This window comes from Falco biarmicus, chromosome 17 (assembly GCF_023638135.1).
Source record: "Falco biarmicus isolate bFalBia1 chromosome 17, bFalBia1.pri, whole genome shotgun sequence".
NCBI classification, from domain to species: Eukaryota; Metazoa; Chordata; class Aves; order Falconiformes; family Falconidae; genus Falco; species Falco biarmicus.
This window is the reverse complement of record NC_079304.1, coordinates 6,191,003-6,214,496: the sequence shown is the minus strand read 5'-3', so window position 1 is coordinate 6,214,496 and position 23,494 is coordinate 6,191,003. Positions and strand designations below refer to the sequence as shown.

General features: G+C 57.9%; 3 protein-coding genes across 3 annotated transcripts; 2 read left to right on the top strand and 1 right to left on the bottom strand.

Moving 5' to 3' along the window:
- The first annotated feature begins 1,333 nt into the window (after nucleotides 1–1,333).
- KIF18B (kinesin family member 18B) lies at nucleotides 1,334–10,541 on the top strand. The gene is given in 15 exon segments (XM_056362755.1): nucleotides 1,334–1,546; nucleotides 2,039–2,143; nucleotides 2,427–2,537; nucleotides 4,036–4,233; nucleotides 4,459–4,635; nucleotides 5,039–5,113; nucleotides 5,232–5,295; nucleotides 5,385–5,427; nucleotides 6,161–6,281; nucleotides 6,562–6,677; nucleotides 7,411–7,625; nucleotides 8,388–8,931; nucleotides 9,669–9,764; nucleotides 9,954–10,045; nucleotides 10,426–10,541. Coding segments are annotated over 15 exon segments (2,286 nt in total).
- A 3,503-nt stretch (nucleotides 10,542–14,044) lies between these two features.
- GFAP (glial fibrillary acidic protein) lies at nucleotides 14,045–19,968 on the top strand. Its single transcript, XM_056362318.1, has 9 exons — nucleotides 14,045–14,512; nucleotides 14,810–14,870; nucleotides 15,263–15,358; nucleotides 15,439–15,600; nucleotides 16,289–16,414; nucleotides 16,629–16,849; nucleotides 17,062–17,105; nucleotides 17,808–17,893; nucleotides 18,214–19,968. The coding sequence occupies exons 1-9, from the start codon at nucleotides 14,049–14,051 to the stop codon at nucleotides 18,253–18,255; spliced, it is 1,302 nt and encodes a 433-aa protein (XP_056218293.1). The 5' UTR covers nucleotides 14,045–14,048; the 3' UTR covers nucleotides 18,256–19,968.
- Nucleotides 19,969–21,111: 1,143 nt separating this feature from the next.
- On the bottom strand, nucleotides 21,112–22,413 carry FAM187A (family with sequence similarity 187 member A). Its single transcript, XM_056362754.1, has one exon. It carries the CDS (start codon nucleotides 22,411–22,413, stop codon nucleotides 21,112–21,114), a length of 1,302 nt encoding a protein of 433 aa, XP_056218729.1.
- Nucleotides 22,414–23,494: the final 1,081 nt, after the last annotated feature.

Genomic DNA, 23,494 nt, shown 5'->3' with positions numbered 1-23,494 from the left:
TACTTAAAGGGCAGCTGCAGAGGATGGAGGCGCTTGGTCACAAGGAGAAGACAATGGGCAACAGGTATACATTGCACCAGGAGAGATTTCATCTCAATATGACAGGTGGTTTTTATAGTGAGGACATTCACTGGAACAACCTCCCCAGGGACACAGCAGAGTCCCCATACCTGTAGGTGTTGAAGATGCAACTGGACAGGGTGTGAGATGATCCCATCTGGGCTTCCTTTCCTACAAAAGCTTGGACAGGATGATCTCTCCAGGTCCCTTGCAGCCCAGGCTGTTCTATGGTGCTGGGGGCTGCAATGGTGCTCGGCGCTCCAGGAGACGTGATGTAGAGGATGGTGGTGGGTTGTCGGGGTAGAAAATGAGGCTGGGCAGGTGCTTTCCAGGCATTTTGAGGGAGAAGGATCACTTGCTCTCTGCTCTCCTGGGGTGGGAATGATGGGAGGAAGTTGGATGGATCCATAGCACAGAGAGCACCTTGATTTTGCCATCCCTTCCCAGCCTGAATCGCTGTGATGGGCAGAGCTTTGGGAGGATGCTGAGTTTCAGAGCGGGACCTGAGGTGAAACTGACTCGTCGTGGGGTGTGAGCATCTCCCAGGCTGGCAGCTCTGTAAAGCCAGGTCTGAAAGCTCTTTGCCTGACGCTGCAGACCCCTGTGCTGTTCACAGGCTGTCATCAGACGATCGACTTAACAAGCACATCACTTCTGCGAGGCAGGCACTGAGCGGGAGACAACTGCTCTCCTGTCTAATCATGTGCCGGGCTGGGCACTGGAGGATGCTATTCCTGGCTCTCCGGTGTGCTCTGCGAGCCGCTGAAGGCTGCCTCTGTCACCGTGCCCACCTGGCAGGCACGTCTCGTGTCTCTATCTGCATAAAATAACTTCAGGATCTTCAAATGAGAGAACTGTGAAGCACTGAGTGCTGCTAATGGGAAGAAGGGCTGAGGCTCTCTGGATTAGTGTGTCCTGCTCTGAGGGTGGTGCTTCAGAGAGGGTATTAAAAGATGCAGGGGGTGGGTGGTGGAATATGAGATGAATTACAAGGTCTGAAAGAAGCAACACCTTTTGAGAGATGGGGGAATGGGGCTGCTCGGCTTGTTAAAGGGCAGGTTCAGGGACGATTTGAGCGTCTAAGCAAGTGATAGTTTGGGGACTCATTCTGTCCCTGCTAAATTAGAGAAGCTGAAACACAGAAAACAATTGCACTGAAGGGTAATGCAGCTAGTGCGGAGGGTAATTAGCTTTGCCTTGTCTCCACAAAGCCTGTGAGTGACCCCCACCACAGGGGTTGCTGCAGGAAGCTCTCTGACAAGGAGAGGACATTATGTCACTCCCGTTAACGATCATTTCAACCATCCATCCACCCTTTCTCCTCACAGCGTTTGCCTATGGCGCAACGGGAGCAGGAAAAACCTACACCATGTTGGGCTCAGAGAAAAGCCCTGGCATCGTGTACCTCACCATGGTGGAACTTTACAAAAGGATTGAGGCCAGAAAGGAGGAGAAGATCTGTGAGATCCTAGTCTCCTACCAGGAGGTACGCGGCAGCTGAGCCCTGTCCCCTCCTGTCTCTGTGTAGGTCGCTGTTGCTAAGATTTGGGGTTGATCCAGACCCTGTAGTGCCACTATCAGGGTACCTGCTGCACTGCCAGTTGTGCCTGGCATCCCCAGGGCAGCCCTAGAGCCCGACTGGAAGCAGGCTTGCCCACCCAGTTCGGTAAACTGGTGCTGCTGGTTTCTCCCATCTGGAGTCAGGGAATTCTCTTCCTTGCCATGGTCCCTGTAGCAATGAGAACTTCCCGGCTGAAAGGGCTTTAGAGGAGCGGTGGCACAGGGACTTGCCAGTCAATCCCTCCTGCCAAGCCATCCTCTGCATTTAGAGTGCTGTCAGCTGTTCTCGGTGCCGTGAGGTCCTGGAGGTGATGTTGGAGCCACTGGGTTGTGTGACTCTGGGGGGGTACAAGGCTCCGCTCTCTGTTTGTCAGCAGGGAACCAAACCCTCAGCCTTACATTAAGTTCCCTGCTCCAGGTGTACAACGAACAGATCCATGACCTGCTGGAGCCCAAGGGCCCTCTGGCCATCTGGGAGGATCCCGAGAAAGGAGTTGTGGTTCAGGGTCTGTCCTTCCACCAGGTGGGTATAAAAATGGGCACAAAGCCTGGGCAATGCTGCACCTATACCAGTTCTGAAAGTGGATGTGTGTCCTGGGGTCACAGGCATGAGTGTGTGTGTGAAGATACGGGGGTGCCATCTGCACGGCTCCTGGCTGACAGCAAACGTGACCCCATGCTGAAACAAGGCCTGCAGAGCTGCAGGATGCTGTCAGCCCGAGTTGCCATGGCTGCTTGGTGTCGTGTTGTCTCGGTGCCTGTTTACGGGGTGTGCTGATACCAGCCCTCTACCCGTTCTCTCCCAGCCCATGTCGGCAGAGCAGCTCCTGGAGACGTTGGCTGCTGGCAACAAAAACCGGGTACAGCATCCCACCGATGCCAATGCCACCGCCTCCCGCTCACACGCCATCTTCCAGGTGAGGGCTGGCGGTTATGACATTGCTTGGGTTTTGTGCTGAAAAGAGGGCTAGGATGCAAGGCTGTGCCAGGACCAGCATTATGGGGTTCCTGCCCCTGCTGCTGGTGTGCCCCGGGGAAAATCAGAGTGGTTGTGGCCGTGAAAAGTGCTATAGGGCTGGGCAGGCCACTAGCCAATGCTGCAGCAGGACAGCACATAGCGGTCATGCTGATGGCCACATCCCCCGGACAGCCCTGTACTCCCAGCTTGATGTTACATCTCCCAAGGGCTGAAATTTCACTTGGTGCTTTTGACTTTTGCTGACTTAGCATGTGGGAGCCATACCTAAAACCTGACCCAGAGCAAAGGGGGCTGACTTGCGCATCCCCCCAGATGCTGCAGGCAGGCTGTCACCTCTGCTGTGTCTCCCTTGGTACCGTGTCAGGAATTATGCTCCCCTGGGGGCTCTGTAAATTTGCTCCCTGGTTTCTCAGTGCTCTGCTATATAAAACTTCCAGTTGATTTCAATTCCAGCCAGGCCCTTCCCCAAATTAGCAGGGCTGTCACGGCTGCATGGGGAGACAGAGGGCTCTGACTGTAATTTTAGTCTGAACCTGGTGCCTTGCCCGTTGCTGCTTGCAGGGGTGAAGTCCAGGTGTCTGGATGCTTTTCCAGCCGGCTTCCCAGCTGGGCTTGTCAGTGGGTGCTGGATTCCTGCCTGCTGCAAATCCATTAGCTGTGCTGGAAATCTGCCCTTCCCACTGCCAGCTCTGGCTCCTGGCAGGCAAACTGCAGTCTCATGAGGACACAGGACCAGTCACTGGCCTCCAGCATCTCCATGGCACCTCCAGTCCATGCAGGAGTTGCTCCTGGGGGGCTGAGGGTGTTATAGGGAAGTAAGGGAAGTGTTTGCTTCTCTTGGGAGATCTTTAGGGACGCAGAAGGGGAAGTTATGGAGTGGTACTGCCAGGTGAGTCTCAGTGGCTCTGTTCCTCCTCACCTGCACCAGCTGTGGGAAATGGGCTTGGCACTGAAAGCCCTGGCTGAATGCCTCCCTGGAGGTGCTGCAAGGCTGTGACTGGGGGCTTGCAGCCCCTGTCTGAGGTTTGCTAGCAAAATCCACAATCTAAGTTGGGACTGGGGCTGCCACTGTGCGTGAGCCCTTCCCAGGTCGCGACAGAGCTCTGAGTTAGCGTGTTGCCCTTCAGGGACCTGGCCAGCTGTACCCTGCTCAGTCACCACATGTAGGAGATGCTGATTATTTTCTGTAGCTCTGTGACTTCCTGCAAGATCCCTTCTGTGGCTTTGCTACTCATGTCATCACTGAGGTTTTTGGCTTGTCTTCTCAGTGTGCCAGGTTCCTGTTGTCTTCCTGCCTGATCTCACAGCCCACATGATCCACTTTGCCATCCTGTTATAAACATCAAAACCTTGCCCCGCCGGTGATGCTGCCTCCAGCCAGCAACCACCCCACATGTCTTGTCGAGCTGCAGCCTCACCAACCTCTGTTCTTGCAGATCTGTGTGAAGCAGTGGGATCACATTTGCGGCCTCACTCGGGATTTTCAAGTGGCCAGGATGAGCTTGGTCGACCTGGCAGGCTCAGAGCGATCTTCGGTCACCGACACCAAGGGAAAGTGGCTCTGGGAGGGCACCAACATCAACCGCTCACTGCTGGCCCTCATCAATTTCATCAATGCATTGGCTGATGGAAAGGTAATATTGTTCCTCCTGTGGCCTTGCCAGGCTCTGGCTCTCTGGAGTGGGTGAATGTGAGTGCTGTCCTTAAGTGGTGGTCCTGCCAGTGTGGTGGGGACAGCAACCTGGGCTGGGCTCTGAGAGGTGCTATGGGATGAGTGTGGCTGTTCCCTTGTGGCACAGGATTCAGAGCTGAGTGCCCAAGGGACAAAAGCTGAGCAGACCCTTGATCTCCTGGTACAGAGCAAGAAAACCCACATCCCGTACCGGAACAGCAAGCTCACGCGCTTGCTGAAGGACTCCATTGGTGGCAACTGCCGTACCACCACGATCACCGCTGTGAGTCCCTGCGTGCTGGCTTATGAGGACACCTACAACACACTCAAGTATGCCAGCCGGGCCAAGGACATCAAGCAGTCGGTGAGAATCTCATGTTGTGGTGGTGATCTGTGTGTTTGGGAGCTTCTGGGGATGGGTGGGCAGGAGCCTGGTGCGTAGTGGTGTAGGTTAGTGGGTGCCTTCCTTATCCAGCTTGAGTTTTCCAGCCCTGGGGGTGTTGCTCGGGGCAGAAAGCAGCTGATGAAGCTGCAGACAGCGGGTGCCTGGTCTTCTGCTAAAGCCTCTCAGCCCAGAGCCCAAAACGACTTGTGACTGCAGCAGCATGTCCCTGAGCACAGGTCATGTCCACCGTAGCCACCTTGGGGCTCTCTGGGGACCCTGGAGTGTGGAGGAGGCTGAGTAGCTGCCCTGCTCCAATGTCAGGAGAGGGGGTATGTGCTGCCCCAGTGCTGCTTTAACCTCTGCCTCATCCCTGTCTCTGCAGCTGAGGAGCAATGTGCTCAGCATAGACTCCCACATCAGTAAAGACGCCGCGATCTGTAAGCGGCTGCAAGCAGAGGCGAGACGCTGGTGGGAGGGCAGGGCTCTGTCTTTAGCTGTGATTTGCTTGGGGTGCAGGCCTCTGAGTTCCTGGGGGTCATGAAACTATCGGAGCAACAGATGGTTCTTCCTTGCAGGCGGCAGATCTGCAGGCAAAGCTTCGTGCCTATAAGGATGCTGCATGGGAGGCAGAGAACCAGGCACCAGCACCACAGGCTTCCCTCAGCTCAAGCCCAGCAAGGCTGTCCAGGTGAGGCTGGTGGGGAGGAAGGACAGAGCTTGGTGTGACCTCCTGGTGTCCCCTGTGTCAAGGAGCCCACAGGGTTTCCATGGGTTGGTTTATACGGCAGCAGGCCGGCTGGCAACAGCTAGGAGTCACCTGTCCCGTAGAGGAAAAAGGATCCTAGGTCAGGAGTCAGCAGGGCTCATTGGGAGAGCTTTAAACTTGAAGGGGGAAGAGAATAAAACCAAGGTCTTTAGAGATGAGCCTGGGGGCAGTATGCCAGGGCTGGAAGGGAGATAGCCCAGCTGAGGTGCATCTACACTAATGCCTGAAGTGTGGGCAACAAACAGAAGGAGCTGGAAGCTGTCGTGCAGTAGGAAGACAGCATAGTCACCGTCACAGAAACATGGTGGGATGATTTGCACAACTGGAATGCTGCAGTGAATGGCTACAAACCCTCCGGAAGGGACAGGCAGGGAAGGAGAAGCAGCAGGGTAGTCAGGGAGCGTTTAGACTGCCTAGAGCTGAATGATGGTGACAGTAGGGTGGAGTGTTTATGGGTAAGAATTAGAGGGAGGGCCAACAAGGTGGATATCCCGGTGCGAGTCTGTTATAGACCACCTGACCAGGATGAAACAGCAGATGAAATATTCTATAAGCAGCTGGAATTCTCACAATTGCTAGCCCTTATTCTTGTGGGGGACTTCAGCTTACTAGATGTCCGCTGGAAACATGTGCTTGGGGATATGGTTTAGTGATGGACTTGGCAGTCCTGGGTTAACAGTTGGACTTGATGATCTCAAAGGTCTTTTCCAACCTAAATGACTCTTCTGGCATCTGTAGGCTGGAGGAAGCTGTCCCAAAGACAGGCTTGGCCCTGGATGATCAGAGGGAGAGTGATGGAGAGGAGCAGCAGCTGAAAGCTGGATGGCCTGTTAAGCTGCAGCTGGAATCGGAGGAGAAAGTGAGAGAAGGGGTGGGCAGCACAGCAGGGCTTGGCGTAATGAACAGGGTCCAGAAGAGGCTGGGGGCACTCAAATAGCCTTGTAGGGTACACTGGGCGTGCTGGGAGAGGGCAAGAGCTCAGCCAGTCTCTGGGGTCCTGGCTCAGCATGTGCTAGGCTGTGGATTGCTAGCGAAACCTCTTAACTTCCCAGACAACAGAGAGTTTGGGGGCTAAACGCAGCTTAAATATGGGCTAATTGTAGTCTCAATAAGTAAGGATTTTTGGCTGATTGCTCCAGGCTCCAGAGGAAATGCTTCCCAGCAGCCCCAGAGCAACCCACCAGACAGATCTCCAGCTGGAACTGAAGAAACCAAGCTGCCTTTTACAGGGGTTGTCTGGCAGCCAGACAGAGATGTGAGTATCCTCATGCCCTCCCCACATGCTGCTGCTTCTTGTTTGCCTGTGGAGGACGGGTTGTGCACGCCTTTGTTCCACGTAGCCATCCTAGGGATGGTCTAGATGGAGATGGGACCAGGTCTTTGCTTGCAGATGACTGCCTACCCTGTAAAATAAGGCATTTGGCTCCTGGGGATCTAATCCCATGGGATAATCTCTTCTGGAAATGCCAGCAATGAAGGTTTCCAGGCATAACAACTGTGTGAGCCTTAAGTGCGTGGTGTTAGTCTTAAAATTACCTCTATGAAGTCTTTCCTCCTGCCTCTGCTCCCCCAGGTCCTGCCCTGGCAGGGTTCCCATGGCACCATCTGCTGATGTCTCTGCCACAAGCATCTTGGCAGATTGAACCTCTTTAGAAAGGTCTCTTGAGGGAGGCTGGCCTTGATCTGTGCCTGGATCTCTGTCTGCCTCTAGCCAAGCCAATGAGTGTGTGAAGAGCCCAGCAAAAAGTCTGTGGATGCCATTTTGTCCCCTGTATGTTCACCTGTTGGTTACAACTCACAGCTCAGATTCTCCAGTAAGATTTACAGCTTGCGTATCTCACAGCTTCAAATTTTGCCTCTTTCCCTCTGCTAATGGGCTTTGCCCCACACAAGGAGGTGTCTTGGAGGTGATGCTGATGGTGCTGAGGCTCTGGTGCCACCAGCCCAAGCTCACCTGCTAACTGTTTCTTGGTCTGTCTCGGTCCCAGGCTTGTAGCTGCCATCCTGAGCGTTGCCTGAAAGCAATATTCAGTCTTGAAGGCTGCCAGCCTCCTTACTCCTGACATGGTCTCTGAATTTGAGGAACTGGAGCACCTGGTCCATCAAGAGGCTGGTGTAAGCCTGGAGCAAGGCACATCTCTGAACAGATCCACAGAAGTCAGCGCAGCCACCTCAGTCCAGAGGGTGCAGCAGGGCTGTAATGGTGAGGATTTGGATTTGAGGCAGTCAGTGCTGTCCCCTCTCCTTTGTCTCAGTGTGCACTGGGGGAGCTGGTGCAGGGGGACAACTCCCAGCCATGGGTACAGGGCAGGGAGATGAGTTTCTCCTGACGTGGCACCCAGTGGGTTATGCCAAGAGCGGCTCCAGCCTCGCTTTGTAGCACGGCCAGCGTCTCCGGCAGCCCGAGGCACGGCAGGGTGCATGAGCAGCTCTTGTCTCCGGGGAGCTCAGCATGTGTGTGCAAGTCAGCTTAAATGTGAGTGATATCTCTGCACCAGGAGACCAAAGCAGCAGTTTTGATCCTAATTTTTTTTCTCATCTTGTTTACTCCTCTGGTACGTTTGCCCGAATCAGCCTGGCTGTAGCCTCCCAGCTGGGAGCCTGTGTCTGTCCAGAGCTGAGCTCTTCTTCCTCATCCTCAGTACCAATGCATGAACCTGATAGCAAAGCTGTGGGTTCTGCAGACCCCGTTGTCTGGGAACACACCAGCCATTGCCACAGGGCGCTCGTGTTGGGACCAGCCTGGTGCCTTTAGGCTGACAGGGTGCAGGATTATTTGTGCTAGCTCTTTTCCTCTGGGTTTAACGTGGTTTGATGGAAACACCCGCTGGCAAATGGCTGCTGTAGGGCTTGCTGGGCAGGTCTCTGTGGAGCTGTGATGGGGGTGCAGAGAGGGACGCCCCAGGGTTTGGAGGTGCCTGGGAGCTGCAGACAGGGAGGTGACTTTTTATCTCTGCTCTTCTAGCTGAGATGTCTTTTGCTGTGCCCAGTACCCCTGTGAGGAGTGCCACCCTACAATGCTTGGAGCAGGTTGCTCCACTCTCCCGTCCCACACCAATGGCTCCCAGCCCGACGAAGAAGAGGAGGAGGTCTGAGGTGAACAGTGCTTCCCAAGTGGGAGCTCCCTGCAGCCTCAAAACGCAGACGAAACTCCAGCGGAGATGTGGGAAAGAAGCAGAGACTCCCAGGGTGACACCAAGCCCAGGCACCCTCTGCCTCAAAGCAGCAGCCCAGGCACCCCCTGTCTCCCCTGTGTCATCGTGTTGCACCCCCGGAACCTCCCTGCTGACAGCCACCAAAAGATGTGTGCCCCTGATGGTGTCAGCTGCCCAAAACGGCTGCACCCAGCCTGCCCTGCCTGTCCACAACCTGAATGTGACTTTTGATATTTACGAGGACAGCAGCTCACCTGGCGCAGACAAGCCGGTTGCCTTCAACCCATCTGAGTTCTCTGTTTGGGAGAGCATCCAGAACATTCTAAACAAGCAGAACAGCGTCTTTGTGGCCAAGTAAGTGCTGCCTTTGTTTTGGTGATCCCTTCTCCATGGTCTTGCTGTTTGAGTGAATCCTTTGTGGATCACTGCAGCTCTGCTGAGAAGGGGGACTGGGCAGAAGACACTGCCTGTCCACAGGCTGAGCCAGCGGGCCAAGCTTGTGTGCGGATTGCTTGCAAGATACAAAAAGCATTCCAAGAAAATCTATTCCTCCTTGTCCTTTTCCCTTTGGACATGGGGATGGTTCTGTTCTGGAGCCCTAAGTGCTTGTTGGGAAGCAGGTGGGGCATCGCTTCTCCTCCCAGAGAGGCTGGAGCCAGGGTTGGGACTGCATAGCGTGGAGTTTTTCAGGTTTTTTCTTAACTGCTCATGTTTTGAAGAGGCTCTGGCTTTTACAGAGCTGCATGAGTTTGTGACCATCCAAAACCAGGGATCAGTATGCACTTGATAATGCAGGACACCCTTAGGTCTCGGCATGTCCTCCTATAGCTGTAGGAAATCATTCCTATGGAGGGTAAACTGGGTGAGCAGAGGTACCAGGGACTGGCCTGATGACCTCTGGGAGCAGCAGTACCTGGTGGTTGCCACCTACTGTGTGGATCTCCTGAGGATTCATCCCTGTTTGAATAATTTTCCCCGACAGCACTGGGCAGGCTTCCTGTGACTTGTGTTGGCCTGGTTGCTTCTGAGCCTCATGGGAGCAAGTAGTCAGGATCCAGCCCTGGCAATAACACTCTTTTCCTTGGCTACAGAACCTGCATCCCATTGTCTGTCATCAGGGGTTCCTCCATCCCCAAGCCCTCCTCTGTCTCCAGAGTACCCGCACAGAAGCGAAAGAGAGTGGAGAGGTGAGGCATCCACTAGCACCCTGTGCCCCAGAGCACTCTGTGCTGGCAGCTCCTGCCTGTGCTCCCCTCCGGAGCTCCAGCTCCCATCCCTGCCTGCATTTGCTCCACATCTTCTGTGATATCTTGGGACGATGGGGGGGCTCTGCTCTGAGCCTCGGGGGTTTAAAATGGCCTTTTTCTCTTCCACAGCACTGCTTCCCCCTCCCTGGGTGTGCTCCAGAGCCACATCAGCCAACTTCTGAGCAGCAGCCAGAGATCTCGGCAGCCCTCCTGCATCCCTGGTGAGACCTTTTCCCCTCTGCACCTGGCCAGGAGCCTGGGGAGCTACTCTTTCAGTTGCACAAGGCTGTGGGAGTGATCCCTGCCTCTGGGCAGGCAGCAAAGTGGTGCTGTGCTTGCCTCATTCTAGTTCGGGGGGGTGGGGTGGGGGGTGTGTGTGTGCAGGTTCCTGGGGATCAGGATGTTTCGTGCTGGTGGAAGATGCTGTTGGAGGTTTGCTGCTTCCTGGCTGCAGCCACAACCGCGGGGAAGGGCAGTGGGTGCTCGGAGAGGGGCAGAAAGGAGGAGAGAGCCGGCAGCACTTAGATCTCTGTCAAGAGGGGACCTGGGTTTGCTGCTTTTACTGAGGAGTTGCCTCATCCACTTCTCTTTCCATCCTCAGAACCTCGTTCAAGTGCCATTGCTTGGAAGGGCAGCAAGGAGACCAGTGAAAAGCCTGTGGCTCTTGGCAGCGCCTGCCCTCGTCCCACCCCCCAGCCAATGAAGCTCTTATGCTGATGGCTCCACCATCCCGGATCCTTCCCAAAGTCCAAACCCTGGTGCCAAACTTCTTCCTTTCTCTGAGAGCTCTATCTCCTCCTTCCTGCAGCCCCATAATGATCCCCTCCAGCCTTTCTTCTAGCCCTAGTCATCCCCTGCTGCCTCCTGCCCAGGCTCCTGGTTGTGTCCCCCGCCTCGACGCAGCCCCGTGTGTTTTTGCAGCAGATGGATTATTGCTGTTCCCTCTCAGCCCCTCTCAAATCTGTGCTAGGGTGTCGAGTACTAACAGATGGGTGATGCTAAGAAATAACATGTGCTTTTAATAAATCCCTTCATTTCAAACGAGAGGGGCGAGGGGAGATGTGTTCCTCTTGCTTTGCGCCTCCCCCTCCTATGGGGAGCTGGGGTTGGGTAGTGGCTCCCGTCTGAGCCGGCCTGGAAAAGGCCCTTGCTCCTGGGGGTGGGCTCCATCGTGGCTTTCCCCCCCCATCTCCCATCATCATGGGAGCCCTGTGCATGTGCCTGCCCCCTTTGCTCTGCCTGGATGGGGGTCTGGGCTGCTTGCTTAGTGTCCCGGAGGGCAGGCAAGGGGCCTTGGAGGCTGCCTCCCCTCCTTGCTGCTGCCCCCCCCTTGACATTGATGGGGGAAACTTTCTGTGCTGTTTCTCCCCTGCTAAAACCCTGTTGCTGCTGCCCCTGTCTCCTTGTGCTCCTGGGATCCTCAGTTCAGCTGCCTGTGAGGTCCTGGGGCAGAGAGCTCCAAGCATCCCTACCTGGGGACCACAGCTGTGCCCTGACCCCCCCTGGCCCCCTTTCCTGCCATGCCAGGGCACATCTGGGCGCTGACACACCTGGCTGCCTGCACCAGCTCCTGGTAGCCATCCCTAGAGGTGACCAAGTGTGGCAGTAGCAGGATAAGGATTGTGGACCCAGCTCTGAGCATGCTGCTGTCCCATAGGGACTGGGGTCATTGGCTCCTTCTGTCCTACTTTCCTGCCTGGCCTTTGCCTTCTCAGAGGCTGGAAGCTTCTAATTAAAACTTCCAGCCTGCTCCCAGTTCGTTTGTCTCATTAAGAGGGGGGAGAGCCCAGCTCTGCCTCCTCGCAGCCGCTGGGAGTGACAGCTTTCCATGCTTTGATCCTGGCTGCGTAGGAGCTGGGAGAAAAATCTCTGGGGAGCGGTGTGGGGGCTTGCCGAGGACCCTGAGGCCCCTGCACTCCTGCTGTGTCTCCCTGCCCTATGAGGCCTGTGCACCCCCAGGGGACTTTAGAAAGCCTGTAGGGATGGAGGTTCCCCTGCCACCGTGGGCTGTCATGGGTCCCCAGGGAGGTCACTGTGCTGGCAGGCTGGGGCTGCCAGGCAGCACATATGGGGTATGTAGGTGCCCCAAACCCGGCGTTTCTGTGAGCAAAACCCCTGCCCCTCACTGGTGACACCGGCCCAGGACAGCTGGAAGGGCACGGGGCTGGCTGGAGACAAGGAGCTATTGGCCATTGGAAGAGGATGTGGCAGCAAGAGGTTGTCCCCAAGCACTGCCTCAGTGCTAGCAGTGCCATCGGTATGACTCCCCAGAGCGGCTCTGGGTCCCCACAGAGCGCACCCATGGGCGGCATAGCTGTTGCCACAACCCTCCCTGTTGGTGGCTCAGCGATGGTGGCCACGGTGCGGGTCCTGGCTGCCTGTCCCTGTCCCGGAGCGGGCAGGGAGCCTTTCCCGGCCATAGGCTGCCACCTAGCTGGCGGCTGGTGAGACCTGTCCCCATCCACGGGCCTGCAGCATCCCCAGGGACCCCTGTCCCCCAGCTTCCCCCCACCTGCCTCTCAGGGCACGCAGCCAGGTGCCACCGTGTGCCCCCTGTGCCCCTGGCCCCCCAAAACACCACTGTCCCTATGTGTAGGCTGTCCCCAAGGCCTGCCCATGCCCCCTTTTTGGCCATGACACTGTGGCTCGGGGCGGGGGGGGGGGACGACAGGGCTGGTGGTGGCCCTGTGCCCATCACCGCTGCCCCTGGATCCGTCCCCTCTGCTTCCCGGCAGCGCCGTGCCCTGGCACAAAGGCTCCCCACGGCTGTGCCGGACCGCGCCGGCTCCAGCCCCGCACAAAGCCCCTTTCAGCTGCCCAGGGAAAGCCCCTGGCACCCAGCCTCCACCCAGGAGAGGGTCTCAACCCTCGCCCACCTCCCCACCATGAGCCATCGAGGAGGGCAAAAGACTCCTCAGGCTCGGTGCATGCGTGAGCAGTGACATGGCCACACACATGCGGCTGTGGCAGAATCAGACCCCACCTGGATCTGGGAAGGGGACCTGGTGTCCTGAGTCCCAGCCAGGCTCCAGCAGGAGCCTTTTACAGACCCGCTGGTGTGGAAAGGATTTTGGAGGCTTCAGCCACTTAATTAGCAGCCTGCCTTAATTAGCAGCCCGCCTGTGCTGCCAGAACGCCTGCAAAGTGTCTCGGCCCACTGGGGAGATGGGGCTTTGGTGGCTGGTGCTGAGCGGCTTGTAGCGGGGCTTGTCCTGGGGGGGACGTGACACGGGGAACGTGGGCGTGTGCACACATGTGTGTGTGCACGTATGTGGCCGTGCCTGTGTAGGCATAGCAGGATGGCCGTGCATGTCGTGTCTACATGGAAGGGTAGACAGGTGTGTGCAGCTCCGCGTGTGTGCACACAAGTTCAGGGAAAGCAGTGTGCGTGTGCGTACGTGCACACGTGTATACATGTGTATGTACAAGGGTAGGCATGCGTGTGTGCATTGCATGTGGTGCGTGTGTGTGCAGACAGGCATGGAGGGACAGGCGTCCATGTGTGTGTGTGGACATGGGCAGCCTGTGTGCGCACATGTGTGTGCGCATGCATACGAGTGGATGTGCACACCCATGTGCGTGGCTGCCTCCTCACGGATGCGTGCACAGGACGGTGGGGTCCCTGCATGTGCGGGGATCCATACCAGCAGCATACACAGGGGTGAGTGCCCATGTAAGCATGTGTGTGCGTGTTCACAGGCATGTCAGGGTGTGTGCATATACGTGCAGGTGTGTGTGTCAGGGGGGTGGCCGTGCACACGTACACCTGAGCCTGTGCACTGTCTTTCTTCCCTGAGCACCCTGAGAGGCTGCTGGGGCCAGGGGTGTCGTGGGGATGATCCCCAGGGTGCGGAATCCCCTGGACCCGTGCTGCGGGCACCCTATGGCACCCGGCCTTGCTCCCTGCACCCACGGTGCCCCATGGCATCGCACCCAGCCTCTTGGTGTTTGCTCAACCTCGCACCCAGCACCCACCCTATGGCTGCCCCGTGGGGTGCCCCTGCAGTGCCCGTCGGGGGGGCAGGCGGTGGGCAGGGGGCCGTGCCGCAGTGCCTGGGCTGGGAGCCAGGGCACATCCACCCCTGCAGGGTGCCACAAAGGCTGGCTTTCATGCCGGCCCTCTGGCTCGCTGGCCAGTGGCCAGTGCCAGGGCGACTGGTGGGGCGGGGGCCCCCGGGGTCTATAAAACCTCCTGGGCAGGCACATTGCACTCACCCCTTCAGCATGGAGAGCCAGCGGCTGTCCTATGGCCGCCGCTTCAGCCCCACCACCCCGATGTACCGGGTGCTCCCCACCAGCCCCCCAGCCCGGCTGCGTGCTCCCCACAGCACCCAGCCAGGTGCCCGCATGGGTGCCCGCCTGGGGTCAGGCAAGATGGACTTCTCGCTGGCTGCGGCACTCAACTCAGAGTTCAGAGAGACACGCACCAACGAGAAAGTGGAGATGATGGAGCTCAATGACCGCTTTGCCAGCTATATCGAGAAGGTCCGGCTCCTGGAGCAGCAGAACAAGGTGCTAGTTGTGGAGCTGAACCAGGTGCGGGACCAAGAACCCCCGCGTCTGGCCAACATCTACCAGGAGGAGCTGCGTGACCTGCGGCGCCACGTGGAGCAGTTGGCCACGGCCAAAGCCCGTCTGGAAATTGAGAGAGACAACCTTGCCGAGGACCTCAGCAGCCTCCAGCAGAAGTAAGGCACTGCCCTGCTTGGGGTAGTCCTGGGGACCAAGGTGGCCACCATGATGATGGGGACCAGGGCGGTGATGGGAACATGGGTGGCAACAGGGACCAGGGTGACCCCCAAGAACAGTGTGAGAGGGTGGTGGGGTGTGTGGGATGGGAACATGCACCAGTGCGGCATGGATGCTGGTGGCGCGGGGCTGTGTTGACCCAGGGGGCTCTGTCGGTGGGACTGAGAGTAACGAGTGACAGTGCTGAATGGGCGCCAAAGCCAAGTGAGTAACGGTGTCTCTCCGTGCTGGCGCAGGCTGCAGGACGAGGTGACCCTGCGGCTGGAGGCCGAGAGCAACCTGGCTGCCTACAGGCAGGTGAGGGCAGGGGCCAGATCCTGCGTCTGTCATCCTGCACCCCAAAGGCTCAGCCCCTTGCTCAGCCTCCCTCAGGGATGGGCAGGGATGGGCATGGACAGACAGGATAGGGATGGGGCAGGGGTGGAGCACGGATCGGTGGGGCAGGGATGGGCATGGATAGATCAGACAGGGATGGGGCAAGGATGGGGCAAAGATGGGCGAGGACAAGACAGGGATGGGCAGGAGCAGGCAGGGAGGGGCTGGGATGTGTTATGGTGAGCAGAATGGGGCAGAGCTGGGCAGAACAAGGCAGAGCTGGGCAGGAATGGGCAGGGCCAGGCAGCTCAGGAGGGAGCAGAGCCAGGTGGCCAGCGCTGGGGACTGTCCCTTCTCTCCGGCTGTGGTGACAGGATGTGGATGCTGCTGCCTTGGCTCGCCTGGACCTGGAGCGGCGGGTGGGGACCCTGCAGGATGAGATCACCTTCCTCCGCAAGGTCCACGAGGAGGTAAGCCCACTCGCGTGGGGCCGGGGGGCTCCCAGGGCGCGGGGGGGGGGGGGCTGGGCTGATCCCTGGTGTTTCCCCAGGAGCTGCGGGAGCTGCAGGAGCAGCTGGCCCGGCAACGGGTGCACGTGGAGGTGGATGCAAGCAAGCCGGACCTGACAGCCGCCCTGCGTGACATCCGCAGCCAGTACGAGGCCATGGCCACCAGCAACATCCAGGAAACCGAGGAGTGGTACAAGTCCAAGGTGCAGTGGGAGCCGATCACCCAGTGGATGGGTGGCCTGGCTGTCCCCTCCCAGGATATCACCTGCTCGGGGCTGGGGTCGACCACCCCAGCGTTGGGTGGCTCTACTTGTCGGTGGTGCATGGGGTTTGGGATCCCCACTGTCCCTGCTTGTGTCCCGTGTCCTGGTTTGGTCCCCGTGGGGAGCAGGGATGCGTCCCCTGTGGTGAGTTACGTAGGCACAGCTCCTAGGGAGTTGTGTTCACGGTGACACAGCCCATGTGCACCATCCCACAGGAGCAGGGACATATCCCCTGTGGTATCCCAAGGCACCATCCCTCCCACCCACAAAGCAGGGACATGTCCCCAGCAACACCTGCCATCAGGGATGTGTCCCATGTCTGCTGTCCCATCACCTCAAGGGAGCAGGGACATGCCTCCATGACACATGCCATCGGCCACATGCCTCATGTGCACTGTCCCTTCCACCCACAAGGGCAGGGACACATCCCCAGCACCATGCACCACTGGGGACATGTCCCGTGTGTGCTGTGCCTCCCTCCCATGAAAGCATGGATGTTTACACCATGTGCTACCAGGGTCATGTTCCTCCTGTGGAGCAGAGCAGGGTTGTGTCCCCATGCCAGGTGCCATGGGGACACATCCCTGCTGGGTGGTCCCATCCCATGGCGCGTGTCCTCCCCCCCCAGTTTGCAGACCTGACGGACGCGGCTGCCCGGCACGCGGAAGCCCTGCGCGCAGCCAAGCAGGAGGCCAACGAGTATCGGCGCCAGCTCCAGGCCCTCACCTGTGACCTGGAGGCTCTGCGGGGCTCGGTGGGTGATGGCCGTGGGGTGCAAGGGGAGACACATGGCCTCAGGTAGCTGCCACCACCACAGGACTCCCTGGCACGGTGGCAGGGACCACTACCCATTGCTGGGCCAACGGCTCATCCCCAGGGATGGGAGATGGATGGGCGCTGTGGAGAGCCTGTAGCTCCTGGGAGAAGGTGGTTGTGGAGGGTGTCATGTCCCCTCGTGACCCCCCCAGAATGAGTCCCAGGAGAGGCAGCTGCGGGAGCTGGAGGAGCGCTACGCGCTGGAAACGGCAGGCTACCAGGACACAGTGGTGCGGCTGGAGGAGGACATCCGCAGCCTCAAGGAGGAGATGGCCCGGCACCTACAGGAGTACCAGGATCTGCTCAATGTCAAGCTGGCCCTCGACATTGAGATCGCCACGTACCGCAAGCTGCTGGAGGGCGAGGAGAGCAGGTGATGGCAGAGCGGGGGCTCCATCCTGCCCCTCTCCCCATCCCCAGCCGTGCCCAGACCCACGCCCAAGTCCTCGTCGTCCCTCTGGGGCATCCGGCTCAGCTGGAGACCATCCTCCAGCCCTCCTGCCCCAGCCCTGGGCAAAGTGGAGCTGGTGGGCACTGGGCAGCAGGACCCCGTGCTCTTCCCAATGTCCCCTGTTGCTCCTGCAGGATCACCATCCCTGTGCAGAGCTTCTCCAACCTGCAGATCCGAGGTGAGTCTGTGGCTACGTGTGGGGCACGGGGGCAGGATGGTGGCACAAGCAGGGGTGGCTTCTGGGGGCTTCATGGGAGGAGCTTCTGTCTCAGCTGTCCCTGTTCCACGCAGAGGGACTGGGAGGTTTTCCTCTGAATCACAAGGAACCAGGACTCCTGGGTTTTCCCAGGCTGGGGGAAGCAGTGTGTCATGGCTACATCCCCAAGGCTGAGCATGTCCCCAGGGCCAATGACATCCCCCAAACAGACCACATCACCATGTCCCCAGTGCCAACCACATTCCCAAGGCCAATGACATCCCCAAGGCCAGCTGTATTGCCCAGTGCCAACTGTGTCTCTAAGGAGGACGCCATCCCCAAGCCCAATGGCATCCCAAAGCCACCCACGTCCCCATGGCCAACCACATCTCCAATGCCAAACGTCCCCAGTGCCAGCTGTGTCCCCAGGGCTAATCACATCCCAAAGCCAGCCACGTCCTCAGTGCCAGCCACATCCCCAGTGCCAGCTGCATGCCCAAGGCCAAATGTGTCCTTGGGGCCAACAGTGTCCCTGAGACTGGTCATGTCCCGAGGGCCACTGTCTCCCATGGTTCAGGGTTTTCCAGCTCAGCCTGTTTCCTTTGGGTGCCTCCACTTGAGTGTGGCTGGAAGGGCTATACCCTGGGCACCGGCTCACCACCATGTCCTGCCCATGTCCCCTAGAGACCAGCCTGGACACTAAATCCCTGTCAGAAGCCCATCTGAAGAGGAGCATTGTGGTCAAAACCGTGGAGACCAGAGATGGAGAGGTGGGAAGTCCTCATCCATGTAACCTATGCCACCTCCCCTCCACCCCTACCTCCCCATGCGGTGTCCCCAAGGAGGTCACTCATTATGCACATGGGGCCCTCCTCGGCCCCAAGAGCAGCCATTGGGCAGGGCACCAATGATCCCAGTGCCCTGAGAGCACGGCATGAACCAGCTCTGGACCATGGTGGAGCTGAGCCTGGCAGCTCATAGAGGAAACCATGCCTGTCCCTGTCCCCAAGCTCATCCAGAGCCCAGGCAGGCTCAGTCGGGGAGGAGAGCCTGACCCCCAGGGTGACAGTTCCTCTCACTCTGCCTCCAGGTGATCAAGGAGTCCAAGCAGGAGCACAAGGAGGCGGCGTAGGGTGGGTGAGCTGCAGCAGCCACATGCTTGTAGCCATAGCTCCGTAGGTCCTGTCTGATGCTGCAAGGGAGCCCTGCGTCTGGGCACAGGTCACAGGAGGAGCTGGTGGTCCTTTGGCAGCAAGTATCTCCCTCGCCTCCACGCCTGGCCTCTCCCATGTCACCTCGCGCCCCAGGGACCCCGCTAGCACCCTGTTCAGGACTGGCTGCCAGCAGAGCACCCGTCCGACTGGACACTGCGGGGAGGGGGTACCAGGCAGGGCTGAGCTCCCCTGCCTGGGTGGGACCACAGTCCCACAGCATGGAGGGGCCAGCAGTTCCAGGGTCATGTCCATGCTCACCCTTGGTCTCCGGCTCACCAATGCCCAGGAAGAGAGTTTGTCCTGTTTCGATCTCCATGCACCAGCTGGAAAAGTCAGTGGTGCCAAGAGCATCTCTCCCTGCATCCCATTTTGCTACCCTCTCTCTGGTCTGGGAGGCCACCCCAAATCTCCCCAGTGCACCCAGGCCTGGAGCACCCTTCAGTGGGGGGGCTGCAGGGTGCAAGGTACCGGCTGGTGAGGGACATTTCCCTGCCACCAGCATTGGGTGAGCTTAGCCACGAGGCACAAGGAGGATGGAGAGGCAGGGTGCTGTCAGGAAGGTGTTGAAGGGTGATGCAATGGGGATAACGAAGGGTTCCTGGGGACACTGGGGTGTCCGGGCTGGTTTGTGGGGCTGGAGCAGTGGTGGGCACAGCAGGCTGGGTGGCTTCAAGGGCTTCTCTTGGCACAGAGTTAAGGGCCATCCTGACCCCCACTTGGTGTCCGCCACCAAGGTGTCCCTGTCGCTGTGGTGGAGAATAACAGTCCCAAGGGGCTTGTGGCGAGGGGTGACCCATGGCCCTGCGCCCGGCCCCTCACCTGGAGGGGTCCTATGCAGGTGAAAATGGAGAGGAGGGGAGTGCAGAGGAGGAGGAGGAGGGTGTTGGGGCACCCATGGGTGCTCTCACAGTAGGAAGTGCCTCCCGCAATCCAGGAGTGATGGGGGAGGACAAACAGAGCCATCTTTGCCCTGCCTGTCCCGCCTGGGCTCACCCTGGGAGCCAGGAGGACGGGGGACTGGGGCTGCCCTGGCCACATTCCCTGCCATGTGTTCAGCCCACACCCATCCCCCACATGGGCATTCAAGATGGGGTTGGAAGAAATCCCTTGTCCCTGGGCTCCACATGGCCCTGTCCCCCAGCCTGTCCTCCCGTGCTCCCCCTGAACCAGCACATGCCACCCAGGGCCGTTGCCCAGCCTGGTGCTTGCCCACAGCCCCTGTCCCCACCTTCAATTTAGCTATTGACCATGAGCGAAACCCTTCCTGATGCCACCTAACGCAGCAGCAATGACCCAGCAGCACTTCTCGTACCCTGTAAGCCCTTTGGGATGAGCACACGAGATGCCACCCAGATGCCACCCCTCTTGTCCCCTCTGTCCCCCTCATCCCCTGGCTCAGGTGCTGAGCATGCTTTGCAGCTACCGACTCCAGAGCCATTCCCAGAGGCAGGAGATGTTATGGGAGATGCGGGTGCTGCCTGCATTTGGCATGTGGGGTGTGGTGGTGGTGGCCCCGGGGGCTCGGTCCCCTGTGAGCAGCCTCTGGCTGGAGCTCTGCAGCCCACACTGCCACCGAATTAATGCACTAACACCCGCAGCAGCTTCGGATGAGAAATAAAGCTAATGCGAATGCTGTGTTTCCATGGCTGTGCCTGCAATCCGCCGCTCCACAGCCCATGCCCTGGGTTTTTTTGGGATTAGACGGGGTGGTGAGACCCTTTGGGAGCCCAAACTGAGCTCAAAGCCAGGGGACGCAAGCTCGGTGCTGTACCCCAAGGCATGGCCAGCGCTTCATGGGTCAGCACCCGTATGGGACTGCAGCGCAAGGAGGTGGGGGCAGGAATAACCGCCCCAGGATGCAGGGTGGGAGGGAGGAGAAGCAGGGATCTTCTCGGGGTTCTTAACCCCTGACTTGGCTCCTTCCCCACACAAACCCAAGCTGCAGCTCCTGGGAAGTTCCTGGGATCAGCTGCAGCTGTCAGGATGGATGGTGGATTTGAAAGCATGCTGAAATCCCCAAGCCACCTCCTTGAAAAAAGGAGATTAGCCCTTGGGGACGTCCTGCACCATGCTGAGGAGCGAGCAAGTGGCCACCTAAACCCTGCAGAGATGCCATCCTCTTTGGAGGACATGCATAATAATTATATAGGCCTAAATACTGGATCACAAGTCTGTGCTGGGTTGGTAAGTTAAAAAAAGCCACCAAAAAAGGGAGAAATTTCTGAAGAAAATCACCAGATTGATTTGAAAAATATTTTTTCCCCTCAATAGTGAAAAAAAGGTTTAAACCAAAATTTTAAAAAATGGGTTTGCTCCAGCTAAGTAGCTCAAAGGAACACTGAATGTTTTGAAACGTTGGCACTCAAAGTTCTCAGTGATGAGAAAAAGTATAAAAAGAACCAGATAAGAAAAGCAAGATTTAATTGGATTAAAATAGTTTGGTGGGTCTTTTTAGCAGCCTCAGAAAAACAGCTCTAATAAATCACTGATGTGGTTTGAGAACTCAGTAGGGCTTGGCCAGAAGACCTTGGAACAACTCCAAGTGTTCTTTTGAAACAGACTATATTGAGCTTCAAACCCCACAGCAAGCCAGCAGCAGAGCCGGGGACCAGCTGCGGCGGCGTGGAACCCTCGCCTGTGCCTACCAAGCTGCGCCAGCCGGCAGCACAGGGAGCCTTCACACCAGTTCTCACCGTCACGCTCTTGACCCAAAAGGGAGGATGAACGGGTGCTGGCAGCATTTTGATTTCTAATGGCCAGAATATTAGAAATTTCTACCGGGAGGATGGTCCCAGGTCTAAGAGTGATGTGTGGGGGCTGTGGTGGAGATGCTGTGCTCTGGCAGGGCACCTGAACACCCACCAGCAGCAGCGGCACAGGTGGGCGACGATGAAGATGATGCTGATGAAGGTGTAGCTCATGCCGATGGCCTTGATGGCATAGATGGTCTCGGGATCACTGAGTGTCCGCCGGTGCCGGCGCTGGCGGATCACGCTGAGCCGAAAGCCAGCCACCATCTCGCCCTCCCGCCAGCAGAAGTAGGTGCCTCTATCGCTGTTTCGGACTCGCTGGATGTGCAGGTGGTTTCCGTGGTCGATGAAGACCCTCATGCTCTTGTTGACACTGATGAGATAGCGGGAGCGGTAGAGCCTGACAGAATCCTTGTCCCACGCCACAGCATGCTCAGGCCGGGCTCCAGGGCACATGATGATCAGGTCACTTCCAATGGGCTGCTGGTGAAACTGCGTGGGGATGCGGGGCAGCCAGGGCTTCTCGCCCAGTTTGGAAATGACATTGGAGATGACCTGCACACCTTCCTCGGGGACTTCCTTCTTCAGGCAAGGGGTCAGGCAGCTCCGGATGGCCACCTCAGGTTTCCGGAGGTGGTCAGGGTGCTGGAAATGTGCGGGGACAGCGCTTGAGCCACAGGATGTGACGTTGGGCACAGCGGTGCGGTATCGGGGGTGCAGCTGGGCGCTCCGCACGTAACAGAGTCCGATCCGCCGCTGCTCACCTCTCACCCCACAGCGGTCGCATCTGGTCCAGTCCCAGAAGGTGGTGAAGAGGCTGAAGATCTGACCTGTGTAGTCGTCCTGGACATGCTGGCCTCTGTCCACAAAAGCCACTGTGACGTGCTTGGTGGGCTGCACATCCACATCATAGCCATAAAAGTAGTCCCCTTTCTTAGTGCCGCACAGGTAGTGTCCCGAGTCCGACACCTGGGCTCGGAAGACGATGAGGCTGAACATCCGGATACTGAAACGCTTCAGCACGCTGCTGCCCAGGCGGATATGGCCCGAGTCGACCACCATGGTGCCAGCAAAGTCTGTCAGGACAGTGGTTTTGTGGCTGCCCATGTTCTTCTGGAAGTACCAGATGACGGAAGAGACCTCTTCAGGCTTGCAGTTGCAAGGCAGCTCAAAGGTCATGTCAGCCAGGTACGCGGCATTGTCGAACACCAGGAAAGCAGGACAAGCCATCCGCTTGAACACATCTCCTTTCTCTTCAATTGCAAAGGCGTGGAGAACATCTACCAGGCAGAGGAGAATGGTGGCTCCCAGCAGCCATGTCTCCATCGCACTGTGTGGTCTCTGCAGTCAGCAGGACTAATCCAGCCTCTGTGTCCTCAGCGGAGAGAGCCAGAACCCATGCTAGCAGCGCCCGTGCTGGGCAGGGACTATGCACACACCAGCTCACTCACCAGAGACGGGGTCTGCAAACAGTCCCCCAGCCTGTGGTGCACGTGGCTGACAGCAGGGATCAACCAGCTGCTGAAATATCCCATCCCAGCCGAACATCTGCCGGGAGCACTCTGCTGCACCCCAGGGCAGGCTGTGCCCTAGGATACAGACTCTAGAACCTCTCCTCTCTCCCGGCAGCTCTATTGTTGTCCGTGTCCTTGACGACGAGCGGGCAGGTCGTTTGTGCAGCACAGCCGTGGAGGGAAAAGGCACTGATGGGAAGCGTGGTGGGAATAATAGAACTGCCACCATCTTCTTGAAAGACTCACGTGCAGCAAATGTTAATTATTGCTCCGACCCCTCTAAGTGCAATGAACCCAGAGAAGACCCTCCTTTGATGGCAACTGACCTCTGTAGCCCGGAAGAAGAGGCTTCAAACATGGTATTTGGTTTTACATCCTCCCCACTGGCTTTACAAGGGTCTATGTGCTGAAGCCCCTCCACACAGGTAATGTTTGAGACTCTCCCTCTCTTGAATGATCAAGCAAGGCTTTTTGCTCATATCACCCCACCTGGGCTGATGGTGGAACCAACCCTGGAGGCCTTAAATGCATCTTTCCTAGGGTGAAGGTGATCTATGTGCTCCCTACTGACTCTGGCCAGACTTTCAGCTCAGCTATTGGCACTTGATGAGCAGACACTCAGGTCAGAGCGTGACCTGACTGCTTGGGAAACTGATCCCAGCTGGTCTAACTGCCCATCCTCGCATAAATGTTCACACAGCCTCTCCTGTACCTCATTTCTCCTGACTCTTCTCCCCAAACCTTGGGGATTTTGCCTTTCCCCATGTGATGGGGATGCAGCAAGTTGCTCCCATCCTTGTGAGTGCAAGCCCTGATCCTCAGGGCTGCTGAAAGCACTCTGCCTGTTCCCACCAGAGCTGTAACTGTTGTGCTGGGTCTGTCCCTGCATCAAC